Source organism: Takifugu rubripes, chromosome 11, assembly GCF_901000725.2.
Source record: "Takifugu rubripes chromosome 11, fTakRub1.2, whole genome shotgun sequence".
NCBI classification, from domain to species: Eukaryota; Metazoa; Chordata; class Actinopteri; order Tetraodontiformes; family Tetraodontidae; genus Takifugu; species Takifugu rubripes.
This window is the reverse complement of record NC_042295.1, coordinates 9,753,203-9,768,530: the sequence shown is the minus strand read 5'-3', so window position 1 is coordinate 9,768,530 and position 15,328 is coordinate 9,753,203. Positions and strand designations below refer to the sequence as shown.

General features: G+C 46.5%; 1 protein-coding gene across 1 annotated transcript; it reads right to left on the bottom strand.

Annotated features, from left to right (window-relative positions):
- Positions 1-291: 291 nt before the first annotated feature.
- Positions 292-6,662, bottom strand: aadac (arylacetamide deacetylase). The gene is made up of 5 exons (XM_003968346.3): positions 5,729-6,662; positions 4,466-4,694; positions 3,876-3,945; positions 2,679-2,850; positions 292-1,457 (listed from the first exon to the last, which is right to left on the bottom strand). The coding sequence occupies exons 1-5, from the start codon at positions 5,867-5,869 to the stop codon at positions 840-842; spliced, it is 1,230 nt and encodes a 409-aa protein (XP_003968395.2). The 5' UTR covers positions 5,870-6,662; the 3' UTR covers positions 292-839.
- Between the last annotated feature and the right edge of the window lie 8,666 nt (positions 6,663-15,328).

Here is a 15,328-nt window from a genome sequence, read left to right as displayed (position 1 = left end):
TAATTGCATATGCACAATGGCATCACAGTCCATGTTTGAGAAGTGGGAAATCGCATCTGTACACATTTCTTTGGCTCTAAATTTACATGTATGTTACAGCGGTGCTCATAATAGGGCCACATTTCAATACTACTGCTAACACCTGAAGCTACATTTGGACCTGGGCTCCTTGTTAGCATATAAGCTAGCAACACACTAAGCTAATACCAATGTAAACCATGACTATAAATGTTCTCTGTGGAATAATAACCCTCGGTGCAAGTGCAGGTTACAAAACAGAGCACTAGTCGATCCTTCACAAACGTTTTGCTTTATTTGACGAGATATCACGTAGCAACCTTTGATGCAGGATCTTTTCTACACGTCAAAACAAATGTTCAAAGGTTCAGATCAGCTGCACTGAAAGTGTTGACTTGACTTCACAGCCTGCAAAGACGAGTATCAAAGGGTCTCAACAGCCCAGTCGGGGTAAAAGTCGGATTCCAAAATCATGTTTTAATTAGTTATAAGTACCTTTATATTAACCCTGATTACAGTATTTACACCAAAACAACCCCTGTCAGATCTGACAGCAGGACAATAACATAACAGTAAAAGCAGGCCAACGACCACCATCAAACACACAGAATTAAAGTTTTGCTCTCTTCTTTGTTGAAAAAAATTTAACTGTTGCCTAATACATAAAACTGCGATCTAATCTGTAAGGATCTGATTCACTACTGTTCTCAGATGAGGTGACAGCACGATTAGAAAAAAAATATAAATACAGACAATTATATGGTCAGCGGATGCCTGAGGGTACAAAGAAAACACGGGAACGGATTTACAGTCAAAAGTTTTTACAAGTTTTCCTTCAGCCACATGGTGTAGTTGTCTATCATGCGCTGAGCGATCAGAAAGTCAGTGGGCCACACGCTGAACATCATGGCTCCGTGGAACCCTCCCTCGTAGTGTTCGTGCGTCACCTCCACGCCGGCGGCGCGGAGCCGCGTGACGTACATGATGCCGTCATCCCGGAGGACGTCGTACTCGCAGGTCATTACGTAGGCTTTGGGCAGCGAGTGCAAGTCTGTGTCTGGAACCAGCAGGGGCGACGCCCTCGGGTCGGCCAGAGAGCGAGACGGTGCGTCCATCCCAGTGGCCTCCCCCTCCCTGATGGCCGGAGCGCTGTAGTTGTATTTTCTGTGGTACACCTCTGGCAGGAAGGCGCTCCAGTTGACGAACTTGAGCAACCGGGACGAGTCGGCGTGGTTGTGGGCATTGGCCATCATGGCCCTGAAGAAGGCCTTGTTACTGGTGAAGTACTCGCTCCAGAAACGCACCATGAGCGTGCGCGGGAGGATGGGCATGTCCCGATTCTGCTGGTACGACGGAGTGTTGAGGTCCAAAGCCTGAAGTACAGGGTAAATGAGCGCCTGGGCCTTCAACCTGACCTGCTGTTTTGGGTCTTTTTGCAGCTGTTAAAGAGGTGGAGAGAACAGTTAAGGAGATAAACCCTGACATCTAACTCCAGTTCAAATGTGACTTTATTTAGGAAGCGTCAGTCAAAGCAGAAAAAAACCTGAGCACAGCTCTACATTGACCCATCTGAGAGCTTCTGGTTGGGCTTTTGTTCAAATCTGCCAAAGTGCTGAGCTTCACTCTGTATCGTTGTTGTGAATTCAAACCTCCGACATGCGAGCTGAGCTACGTGGATCAAGGAGGACCGGCGAAGTGCCGAGCCTCCACGCGTGATCGGCCGTGGAGCCGGAATCTGACATAACGGAGCGTTAAAGGTCATATCAGCGACATTTGCAGACAAATAATCCCTCACCTACAGGAGATCTTTCCTTACAAACTGTTAGCAGCTTATGAGACGACCGTAGAAAATCTCTGGTCTCTGTTGGCCCCCGAAAAACTCTGAGAAACACACATGAACTGTTTTGTCTCCCTAGACCACAGCAAAATGTCCCAACCAATCAGACGGGAGGATTTGGGTTTTTCATGTTTCAAGCTGGCGAAGGGGAGGGGTGTGTGACGGCTTTGCTATGTTGACAGTTTCAATAATAGTGAGGACACATCGCGCGTGCAGCCTCTAAACGGTGCCGAGGGTTACTAGTTCCATTCCTAGCCCCCAAACGCTCCGAGCGCCTGTCCAAGCTGACACCTTGATGACTGCACATGCACGTGTGGAGCGACCGAGAGTGAAAACTGTAGCAAGGACGGGAAGAAGGAGCACTCCAGGAGTCTGGCTGTGAAGGTGCTGGCCCCGGCACGGCCACGACAGCTGGTGAAATAACATCTTCACAAGAAACGACACATGTTCAGCTTGTGTAACAATGGCAAAGGACTCAAAGCAATAATTCATCCTCCAGTGCGGCAAAGACGCCCTGAATGATGACACGGTGTCAGAGAGAGCTTCTGCAGCAGTCACTCTTGGGAAGCGAAAGAGTCAGGCCCACCCCCCACGCATGTCAACCTGTCAGCAGCTCACAGAAAACGTGACCAATCGGAGTGAGCGCAGCGGGATGCGAGGAGGGGGGGGGGGCATGACAGCCAGAGAGGGAGCCTGATAAACATGCAAACCTGCTTCACTTGAAGTGCAAAAGAGTGTAATTTGCCCTCTTGGCAGTCATCGATCTGCAGATAATGGAGGTGAGTGACGGCAGTAACTGTGAGGATCAGCCTGTGACGGGTACCTGCTGGGAGACGGCGGCCGCCAGGTTGCCCCCGGCGCTGTCCCCAGACACGGCGACGCGCTCCGGGTCCACAGAGTATTGGTCCAGCACCCCCTGCTGGAGGAAGTGTTTCACAACACGGTACACATCCTCAAAGGGAACGGGAAAGTGGTGAGCGGGGGCGAGACGGTACCTGGAACAATCGAGCAAAACATAGCCATTAAAGTAGAGGTTAAAGGGGTGGGCAAACCCAGTCCCCCAGGAACAGATTCAAGCCAGGTTTTCTATCCCACAGGCAGACAACGCCTTCACTTGGGGATCCACTTCAAACGGTGAGAGCAGTTTCTGCCTGGTAGGACACAAAACCTGGCTTTAATTAGGCCCAGAGGGCTGAATTTGCCCGTCCCTGTTCTAAACCAATAAAACAATACACCTGAGCTCTCAGAAGCAGGTGATTTACGAGATTACACTTTAGCCACACAAGCTGACGGAGCCAGAAACGACTGCTTAAGTGAACTCTGTAAATAAGGATTGTTTACCTCCTGTAATCAGACTTTATTAATAAACAGCTAATGAAACGAGGTTCTTGCGAGCCGAAAAACCATTTTAACAGACTGTGAGGGTTGCGAAATGTGGCGCTTTACTCTCTGAACCTTTAACAAATTGCAGACAGGAATTCGGATGAGCCAGATAAAGAAATAACCCCTCAACACACACTCTCGCACAAACACACACAGACACACACACTCACTGCATACAATGATCCACTCTCCCATCCAGCTCTTAAATACTTTATGTCAACAAGCACAACCACATTAGAGGGTGCTGGCCGGGCATTCTGCCGACAGTTACCTAATAAAGGCTAGGAAACGCTGTGCAACGGTGAGAGACGGGTGGAGTTGCAACTGCTTTTTGGCTGCACAATGTTACAAAACAGAGGAAGAGCCGGATGTGCTAAGGGAACAGTGAGCGTGGGCATAACCGGGAAAAGCCTCATCATGCCCGAACGAAAACCTGTTAGCTTCACTCTGCTGCATCCAGCCACGCACGTAGCTCGTGAGTAATGAACAAAGACGGGCTTATCGGACAAAAAAACGGAGTCTGAGAGACACAGATGGAATAAGGAAGAGGCCGGTGCTTCTATTAATATCTGAGTGAAGAGCTGAGAGACGGATATTGAGGGATGTTTCCATGCACCATTTAATAAATCATACTCACTCGACAGAAAGCACCACAGCGTCCAGTTCATTGACCAGTTTTCTGGCCAGGAGATCGTATGGGCTCATCTCTGCACCGAGAGGAAGGAGCAGTTAGAAACGGAACAAAACCAAAGCACAGCTGAGCCCCCCCATCTCCCCTCGCCCCTGCTGTAATTGTTACAGCCTATCAACAGATTGCAGGAACAGCGTGAGATGCGTTAAACTGCGTGTCGCTCGCTAATGTTTTGGATCAGCGAGGGTAGCCGCCCTCCGAGGCTCCCATTGCTCCGGCATACGGCGTGTTTTTTGGATGAGGGTCTGGCTCATCTTGCATCTTGATATGAGAACGAAGGTTTCTTATTTGTAAAAGCAACACAGAGACCAGAATTCTCTGTGAGAAGCTACATGATAGAGCTAAAGAGAGGGAGAGGAGCTTCTATCATCAGCTGAGGGTCATTCAGGGTCAACAGAAGTGTACAGACAAAGAAATGACATGAATTCATTAAAAAGCTTGATTAGCTCCAATGCTAGCCATCATTCTTTTAATTAGTACTGCTGCATGATGAAAACATCCCTTTATGTCCCAAAGGAGCCAACATGCAGACTTACTGGAGCTTCCCAGGCACCAACCTCCCCCGTGCAGGTATATGATGGCCCTCCTCAGCTCTGCGCCGCCGGCCCGCCGTTTCGGCTGGTACACCACCACCTGCACGCCGTCCAGCCTCTCCTCCGTCACTGCGACCCGCTCGTCGGACATGGGCGCCACGTTCTCCATCAGGGTGATGAAGTACATCACGCCCATGTAGTCCTTCAGCCCCAGCGACTCGCTCAGGTCCGCCTGGAAGCGGAGGCACGGCACAAACCCATTAGAGAATTACCGCCCGTTCATCCAACCTGAGCCATTAATACTCCCTGCTGTGCACACAATGAAGGTACTTCAAGGCAGTTCAACCTTGGGAAAAGCTCATATTATTCACCATAAAAAAGCATCCAAGATGTCAAACTCTGGCCCTGCTCCACAGGGAGGGAAGAGAAATGCTTCAGTCCTGTGACCATTACTTATATTAATGCTATTTGCTTTGAAGAGCCACAACTAAAGCTTTAAAGCATAATTGACATTGTTATGACTCCTGAGGTTGGCTGCACGCGTCTGGTATGAGACTAATCAGCTGATGCTCTTTTACTTTGGCCAAAACAAGACCTCATATCTCCACGTGACATCAGGCATTTTGGATCACTCCACAGGACAGAAAGTAAGGATAAAAAAGAAAATCTGCAAATAAAAGTGAGAAGCGAGCTTTACTTCCTCTTTGATCAGAACAATTATTTGCCCAGGTTATAAATGGCGCTTGAAGAACAAAAAAGTGTGAAACTACTCTGTTTCCCTCGTCATCAGGGCTGCAACATTCACAATATTAATAAAAAATAAAGTGTCAAGCAAGAGAAAGGAGGTTTTAACGCACATAACATTCATTCTGACACACATTCTGACATTCATACGGGTTAACAGCTGTTATTGTGGCATTTCTTAGCTTTGAAACGTGCAGGTTTGAGTCCGTTACTGTTTTAAAACGCCAAGGAGACTAACCAGAGGAGTTTCCTTAATAGGATCTAATATTAGAAGTGGTGAGCAGGACTATACAACACATGGATTAGCATCTGACATAATCTGGTGGAACCAGCATGTATATCCCCATCAGCAAAATTCAGTAAATGATTCATGCGCGTCAACTACAGTGAAAAGAGGAGACAAAAAGTCACGTTTCAGCGCGTAAATGTCCAATCACACGTTTCATCCAAATGTATCTCCAACGTAAATACCAGCAATGCATTTTAAGGCAAAGTTGTTTTTAAAAAAAAATCTTTTCTTACCATGTGGCTGACTGTTTTAAAGAAACAGTTGGTCAGCATTAGTTTCCATTTTTCCTCAATCTCCTCTGGAAGCGGCTCGTAAACGTAATAAGCGGTAAAAGAACAAAACGCGACGAATAAAATGATGTTTCCCAGCCTCATTTTAAAAAGCGGGTGAGCCGACTGCAGGTTGCAAACACAAACCTCCTGTTAACGAGTCTCTCCTGCGCGCAGAGCGAGAAAGGCAAGAAAGAAAAATCATGCGCTCAGAATTAATTCAGGAACCCAGATCGGCTCAATCTGACAGGGCGCGTTTGGTGTCATTTGATGGTTGTCGGCGGGCATGATGAGGACTCTCCCGCTCGTGCATGAGGCCGGAGGTTTAATGGTTGGGACAGGAGCGCGCACCCGCTTGCGTACTCACGAGGTTGAACCGTCCCGCGAATTCCTCAGGTGCCTCCCGGTTGCGCGCGCGTTAAGCCCCCCGCCGAGGCGTGCGGTGATGCGGACCCGAGTGGGCAGCGGCGTGCGGTTTTAACTTTTCCTGCGGTGTTTATTTTGTTTGTTTGTTGTTGGGTTGTTTTTCTTTTTTATAAAAAGAAACGACATCCAGGGGTGTCCTGGCTGGTGCGCCGCTGCGTCGGTCGTGCGTCCCGAGAGCTCAGACTGCGCGTTATAGTCACTTTGGAACGACCTCGAGGGTGGAGGGCTGCGGCTTAAAAAGAGAGTCGTAATATTAGACGTAACGGACAGATGAGATGTCCAGTTTCTTGGCAGGAGTGGCTGCCAAAGCGCTCAGTGCAGCAGTTTGGCAAACGCGCTGAACCTCCAGGACGGTCTCGGTGCTCAATCCTGACTGTTTTTGTTGTCTAAAGCTGCAGCTTCGTGACAGACTTTTGGCTTCTGACGGCCTGAGGTTGCTTTGGAGAGCAGCCTGTGCCGGTGTGAGTGTTTTAAACATCCTTCTGACGAACAGCAGAGGAACAACAAGCAACTTCTCGGCGAAGTGTGAAATATATGTACTGCAGATGAGGTGTCGTCATGGAGCTGGAATGTACTCTGAGTCAGGAGTTTTGAAATCACTCATAAAAACAGTTTAGAGGAGTTTTACATTTTACATTAAGATGACTCTCTGGTGCTCCGTGTCTAGTTTAAACTCTCCCCTAAATTATGTATTGTCCAACACTGCCAGGGTGGCTTTTAGTTAGATGCGTGTGATGCACATTACTGTGTTTTTCCCTTGAGAATTGTTGATGGAATCTGCATACACCCCCACAAAAGCACAGCTGAAGGGCCATTCAGCTGCTGCGGTGGCTCGTGTTTGGGCACAAGTCTTCACGGCCTAACAGCGGAAATCGACATATTCCCCATCGGAACCTCCAAAGACAGCCAGAATTCAGCAGGATTGTTTCCGAACTGGGGGCATCTGGATTGGTGGCTTAGCGTGACCAGTTTAAAGTCTCCCCAAGATTGAAATTGACATGCTTTTGTTAATGCTGGGTTGTGCAGATTTTACGTGGAGTGGGGACATTGGTGAGTGGGGGATGATTTCTAGAGCAAAACATTTCCCTTTTCTAAAAGGAAGGATGGGCAGGAAGTTTCCTAAAAGGGAACAAAATGGAGTTTCATCAGCTACAGTAATCTGGTGATGAAAGAGTTCACCAGCACTGACCTGAGATGACAAAAACACCAAAACGGTTGAAATTACAGGCTGACATTGAAGGGCCTCTACTTCCTCCTCCTCCTCCTTCTTCTTCTTCTACTTCTTCTTGCCTCAGTTTTAAAGGTGAGGTTGACTTTAGCATGGCTGCTGCCCCCTAGAGGACAGTTTGGTCCTGCACATTAGTGGCCTTGTCCTGTGAGTATATGGCTAATAATACAACAGCTGTCCCGCCTCCACATGACTTTGCAGTGACCTGTCATAAAGAATTCAAACATTCTCTCAGCCAGTTTGGGGAACGTAATTGGCCCGTGTTTGGAAGTCGGCAAGTGTCTCCTTCTATCAGCCGTCAAGCTCTTCCACGATGCCTTCAGCGGGAAGGCTGTGGCGAAGGCTTGGAGAGATCCACCGCGAGGCTGCTCGTGGCTGAGTGCCGGAATAGTAAATCCCCTCTCTGAATTTAAAATCACACATCAGACACTCCGTATTTCTCGCTGGGATCCCCTCCTTCCCGTTATCCCCCCGACCGCAACCCCACACTCAGCCCCCTCGGGAGGCCACCTCGGTCGGCTGGTGAATTTTTCATGGAGTTTTCCTCACTCGGAATGTCTTGTTAGCAGGGAGGAGCTGTCAAAGGGGCTGCGTGGGTAGGGAAGTTGTCTTCATCTACGTAGAGACATGCTGTGCAGCGCTCTGCCACGTGGTCTCGGAACACCCTGCTGTGTGTGTGTGTGTGTGTGTGTGTGTGTGTGTGTGTGTGTGTTTGTGTGTGTGGGGAGCCGAGGCTGATGTGAACTTGTATGAAGACGTGCACAAGAAGTTTGAGTGCTAAAAAGTGGCTGCATGGTGGGGTGTACGGAGGCGCCATCGGCATTTAATAATTGAAGGATCCCAGCTTGCTTCGCCAGCAATTAGCCTTGCGGGGGTTTGATAGGAGGAGCCCCCGCTGAGGTAGAGCTAGGGGCCGCAGGACAGAATAAAAAGGCCCCAAAATGAGCGATGTGGAATTTCTACAACAGATGGTGGTCATTGCTTTTATTTGGGACTTCTCTAAAGATCTTGTGGAGGTTGTTATTGGGAAGTTTGCAACTTTATGAGCGATACATGCTAGCTTCCTGGCTGAAATCTAATTAGGCCAGTGCGGAGTTTGATGCATCGGTGGTGTGTGGAGCAGTCGGTCCATGTGGTCACTGCTTACAACCTTTCACCCTGTGGCATTAATCATTCACTCCTCCATCATCTGCCATGTTATCAGGATAACGGAGGTTTAAGTGCCTGGTGACCCCAGGACAGGGTCCAGGAGCTGTGGGTGCGTCAAAATTATTTCTAGAGGTTATTTTACTCCAACAATACTTAACAGAACAGTTCCGATCGAAGGTTGTTGCCTCTGTGGAGGGACAACCTGGACTGTGTGGACAAATGGTTATAAAACCTCCATGATTGTGTCTCCTGGGAGACTGCAGCACAGAATGTTCTCGACACAAGATGCAGGAACCTTCAGAACATCATGGGTGAAGAACCATCTTTTCCCGTCTCTGTAGACAAACGTTTGTCCTTGGAAATAGAACTGAAAGTAAGCCGATCCAACAGAGAGCAACCTCTCAAGGTTCTCCATCGGATCTTCTCCACGGGATTAATGAAAGGTTTCCTATTTTCCACCCTGGGCCTCCCGATCATGGGACTGGCTGCAGTTAACAGCAGTGGATAAGCTCTTTCTCAATAGTCGCCTATGTAACACTTGTATTGTAAGGAATGTTGGCCTCTCACCCCATTCCACGTGGATTTCTCCTCTTATCACCACGCAGGAACACCACAGGGCATTAGCTTCATATACTTTGTGGCACACAGATAAGTCAGATGACCTTGAGGACATCTCAGAGGTTCTCTGTTTTTTGTCCTATAGCTGATGAGAGAAGAGAAGGCTTTTTCTTTATGTTTGCTGCAGGCTACATTTAGCTTAGCATGCTAATGGCTGTGTTTTTACTGACATGGAACACACTTGAGTACAAGTCAATTGGCTAAATGATCACCAAGTATCTGACAAGTCCTTCATTTTGAAAGTATCTGATTTCAACCATCCTTCTCACATCCATGCACGCGAGGTCAGAAACAAGAACCAGCTGATTTGCAAGGGTTTTGTTTCCTGGGTTCCTCGATGTTGCCGAGTAAGAGCACATTCAAGTCCAGTCTGCTGCAGTGTTCAAACACTAAACACAATTAAATATTCAGGCTCGCCATTGCTCCATGGATTTTGTCCATGAAAAAAAAACGTTTATATTCATAGATCTTGGACTCTTATCTTATCTTATCTTGGCTTCATTCTCTAATCCAGATGTTGTATCTGTTTTACAGATTCCACCCAGCTGCATATCACTCACCAAGGACATATTAATGTCCAGTTAAATCAAATTGCAACCTCAAACTATCAGACTTTACAATAACTGTTGGGGAAAAAAACACTGTAAAAATAAAATGCAAGTGCCGTGCAGTCAAAGGTTGTTAAGAGGACTGGGATGTTAAGGGATGTACCCAGTGAAGGCAGAAGAGTCTCCCTATTACAATACGCTGCAGACACATGTGGCCCATCTGGGGCCTTAAGCTGCACCTTCCTCCTGGCCCGGCTCGGGCTCAAACCTCTCTGGTCATGAATGCGCTCTGGCTGTTAAAAACACGCCACGTCTGTGGGCTCAGAGGAGTTCTGACCTGCCGCTGCATCCACAGATGAACAACAGTCAGAGCTCTGAGAGCAAATCGAGTCATCGCTTTGTTTATGCATTCGCACCGAGAAAATGCATTTTTGATGTATTCTGCAGAAAACAGTTTTGCTGCCGAAGGCGCAGTAACACCGCTGGCCACTAGGTGGTGGTATTACCTAACAACTGTTTCAGGTAACTTACAGCGTCCGAAGGGGTTTGATTTGAAATAAAAGCCAGAAACACTTTATTTAAAAAAAAACCTCTGCGAAATGTTTTTGATTTTGATTATCTTTACATGTATATTTACAAATACGTCATGAATACAACACTATCTCTAACCTTTACAGAGGAAATCTGGTGACAATTAGGATAGCATGGAAGAAATCGTTGTGACTCCATGTTGCCAGTGCTTGATTGCCAAATAAGTGCAGAGTCGTCATGCCAACAACACGAGGAGGATGAGCTCCACTTTATTTTCTGAAGTATTTGCCTTTAGTCCACCTCTGCTTGACGTCCACGTTCCCTCTGTAAAACCTCAGAATGACGCTCTGCTGCCACCTAGAGGTGAAAGCTCAAAGCTGCCGAAATCGGCTGCGAGGGTCGTAGTTTGCTGACATGACGACCTGCTTGACTGCTACATTTTCTGTTCCACGCTCATTAACTGGGTGACGAATTCGGTCTCCTGGCTGATACTGGAAAAACAAACTGGCGATACTGGAGGGGAGAGGTGCTTCATTATGTAACCACTAATATGAAGTGACACAACAACTCATGCACTGGACTGGGTTTATGATTTTGTCTCTAAATTAAAACAACCCCCCCACCCCCCCAGAGTTTTCTCAAATTGCCCCCAAAGAGTTAAGGGTGGAAACATGGACGCGTGCCTCTGCTGCTCATTGCTGTGATATGTGTCACTTCCTGACTTGTTTCCCACCAACTCAAAATCTGATACCAGTTTTGCAGTCGGACAGATTTTTTTCTTTTACGCAGCTCCGATCATCTGTTGCAACATCAACTGGAACCAGTTAAGACTGTTAAACTGGGTCAAGCAGCTCAATTCCATCAGAATATGTATAGCTTGTGCTACAGTTGAGAGATTGTTACGTCGGAGCAAAGGTTTGGCATTAATACATGAAATATTAGATCACCTGTCTGACACAGGGGTCAGAATGGGAGGAGCCTAAGCAACAAGAAGGAGGCGTGTCATACACAACACACATGTTTTGTATTTTCCACTTGTAAAGTTCCCTATGGTGACAAAATTGCTCTCTTTTATGAGTAATTTTATAGACAAGCAATCGAGTTTGTTGCTTTTGTATCAGGTTTTGGCAAATGTGTGTGTTCAAGTCATCTTTTCACAATGACACCGTAGCAACGAGTACACAACATGAGCATGTGTTGTGTTGTGGAGACCCGGACCAGTTGAGATTATTCTGCAGATGGCAAAAAATGCCAATGGTAAAGTCTGGTTGACATGGCAACCGAATAGCAGTTTGTCAGGGGGACAAACAAGGCAGTAAACATGTGTTTACAGGGCTGTGTAATGACGGTGTGTGTTCCTATTGGGTTTTTATCCAACAAACATGGACTGACTAATGTTGAGGCTGTCCTGTGGTAATGGCAAACTCCAGGATTCATGATCGATGCCTTTAATGACCCTTAAGGAACTCTATGTTTCCAACAACTGTTGTGCACATGAATGGATCCGACTTTGGGGAAACGGAGAATGGACGATGATCCTCCACAAAACACAGCTTTCCTGTTGGGGGCATTTGATTTTCGAGAAGGAGAAGGCAGAATCCCTCATTGTTTCTATGGTGATGTTCCAAAGAGCCAATGTTATATTTGCAGAGGTGTGATTCCTCTTTCTTCTGCTTCTTTGTGTCTTCTTCCCTGAGTTGCTAAAAAAAATGTTGCTTTAGATTTCCCAGTGTGAACATTCCTGATGCTGTGGTGTTTTCGCTCACTTGCTTCTCCTCCAGCGGTCCTTCCTGGGCCCACCTCTGAGGTCCAACCTCCCTCTTCTTGATCTGTTCTAAACTCCAGTTTACTGGCAGCTCTGGTTTGTGACCTCCATCAGAAATAATGAACCGCACAGAGTTTCACACATCCGGTCTGAATTGACTGTGTTTTTAGGTTTAGCTTAGCTTACGTTAGCAACGTCCTGTCTGATCTTTTGTAGTGGGGCCTGAAATTCAATGTGGATCCTTTTTATAGATGTATTTTTCCATTCAAAGAGTGAATTACAACTTTTTTTAAATGTGGGATTTATTGCCAGTAGTTTTTATGTTCCCACTTGAGACTTTATTGATACATCAAAGCAAACGGAGAAGACATGAATGGAGCTCATTTTGAATTCAGTTCAGTTGAGTAATTAATATATTCCGTCTGTGACAATCAAGACCATCTCTCAGAAAACTTGTTAACAGGACAAAACCTTGATCACGACCAGGACCTTGGATAAGCTTGTGCCTCATTGAGCAATCACACTCGCCCTTGTGCCAGAGCTGGTGCTGGTATTTAGTCAGTTTATATCATGCTGGGGGAGTTCAGAGAGATGCGACTCTACATTTTCTGAATTGATATCCCTCCATTACAGCCCTCAAGCACATTATTTTATTAATTTGATCTAACCTAGGTGGGATCACACCACAAAACTTTTGTCTACTTTCCATATTGGAACATGAGATCTTCCACAATAACTACAGAAACACTATAAAATGGATTTTGCCTATTTGAACATTTAGTGTTCTATGATTTGGCCGACTGGGTCAAACTTCCAATCCATGATTCACCTCCTGCTTTAGACACCCCACCTCCAATTTGCCACAGTAACCATTATTTTCCTGCTGTACGCTCCTGGACTCCCTTTGGAACACAAAATAGGGCTTGTCGCAGCGGAGATGTAAAACTGATAGTTGTGTCCCGCATACCGACGATAAAGTATTGTTTATGATCGCCTCCGTTGTTTAAAGTTCACGTGAGACTAAAGAACAGCCTCTAATTTTGTACAACTAGAGGTCAACCCCCACCACTGGGTGTAAACAGAAGTATTATTAAGGTCAGGAATAAGAAAACCTCTGGAGTAATAGCATTAGCTTTAGCACATGTTTTAGTATCCCACATATCTTGAGATCCGTTGAACAGACAAAGTTCAAGTTCAGCAGAAAAAGCTGCCATAAAACAGGCCTGGACAGAAAAGTGCACACAGGACTGCATGTATACACACTGTAATTAGCTCACAGGCTGCCGCTGTCAGTCCAGAAAAAGCCTGTGAGCTTCTTAGGTAAGAGATACCAGAAAAGAAAAGTTCAGCAAAGTTCAGTGAAGCGCTGTCCAAAAACAGCAATCCAACCTCACGGGGAAATCAGGACAATTAAGAAAAAACAAAACAAAACAAAAAGGCTATCGATAAGTCCAAACAGAACAACAGAGTTTTGCCAAGGCTGCGAGGATTAACTGAACTAAAATAAATTACGATGTCTTTCTCTGTCCTTTTTTTCTCTGCCTTGTGTATGTTAGCAAGGCAAAACTCCAACCATCTGTTTTTTCTTAGTTTTTCTTTGTCCCAAAAACTGAAAGACTCCTTTTCTCTGAGCCACGCGGCCGTTAGCATGACCTGAAACACAGAGATTCATCACATGCTCCAGCGTCCTTCACATACCCCGACCCTCTTTTCTCCGCCATCTCTGTGATTTATCCTCTTTGTGATGATTCAGCGTAAATTCTAGGCGTTAGCTTTAGCTTAGCAGAAAATCTTCAGAGTAACACTGGCAGTAAACATGTGCCACATTCTCCTGCACAGGCGAGGGATTAGAACGCGCTAATGGCTTCAGACTATTTCTGTCTGTATTTCTCGCGTCTCTGTAAGATCCGGGAGGGATCACATCGCAGTCCTGCTGGAGCACTTTGACCTCTCAGTACCCAGAGTTTCTAAAAGGCATAACCTCTGTGAAATAAAAGTGCTTGTTCATGCAGAATTTGAAGACTGTCACCATAAAAAAGCATAATGGCCATTAATACTGTGTAGCTGCGTTGCTGCATAAGTGCTGCACGCTGTACTTTAAAGTAGCAAAAGTTGGCCTGAACACAAAAACCATCACACCCGGTTCTGATCTGAAGAGAGATTTTGTCCAGCTCCATTTATTGCGACATTTCTCTGATGCTATAGCAGATTATCGCCTTTACACGTGGCTGCGGGCGCGTTATCAACACCCAACTTCAACAGTTACAGTAGATATTAATTCCAGGTGCATAAAAGTGCTAAAACATTTTCTTCATCTTGGACTTTGTCATCACGAATTAAATTAATTAATATAATGTACTGTATATGATTTAACCTAACTGTAATTATGTCTGCCTTTGCAAATTACTCCAGTAAGTCTCCAGGGTGGCATTGTTGGAGCCAGATATATTCATAGCTGCTCCTGCTACACCGGGAGGTCAAATGTCGCGGCCGACTCATGACAGACAGCTGCTGACGCGTGTTCGACCGACCGGACGGGTCAGGAGGGCCGGCCTCTGTCTTCAGGGCTGTCGCGAGTTGAACGACACAAAAGTCACCATGAGTCACCCTCGGAGTGTGAGCGGAACCCAAAGAGAAGCTCCCAGCGGTGAGATTGTTTTGAATTAACAAACACTCGCACCCACAAAGAACAGCAACGCAATCATCTAATTCCTCGTGTTGACTCACAACACGCTGGCTGCCACCACAAACACCATTTTAATAACTACTGATTAGATAAACTCATCGGCTCACATCCCCATCAAATTACCAAACATTTCTGTACTCTCCTCCGCCTCACACTTTTCCAAATAAAGGATGAGGGTGAGAAGGTGTGTGTGTGGAGGGGGGGTCCAGACACACACAATGTGCTGCTCTGTGTGGAGGCCTGAGACTGTGAGGAAGAATATCAGCCGAGCGTGACCCATTTTCAAAATCTGGCGGGATAATAAATCCTCCGTAGTCCAAGACCAGCTTCAGGTGATATTTCCACCTCCCACAGTCAGGACCACCTCCCCTCCCTCCATGTGTCTACAGATCCCTCGCTGACTACCAGCTAGCTGTGACTTTTAAGAGCCTGGCTACTCCTCCAGACTCTCTTCAGGACACAGCGAGTACAGAGAGGAGACCAGAGCCGCGTGTTTATTGTTTCCTGCTGATGGGTGAAGGGATAAATCAGGAAAACACGAGGGATTTCCTTAACTCAAACAACTCGCTGTCAAAATCAGAGACATTTATAAACCACCAGGAATCCCACTTCT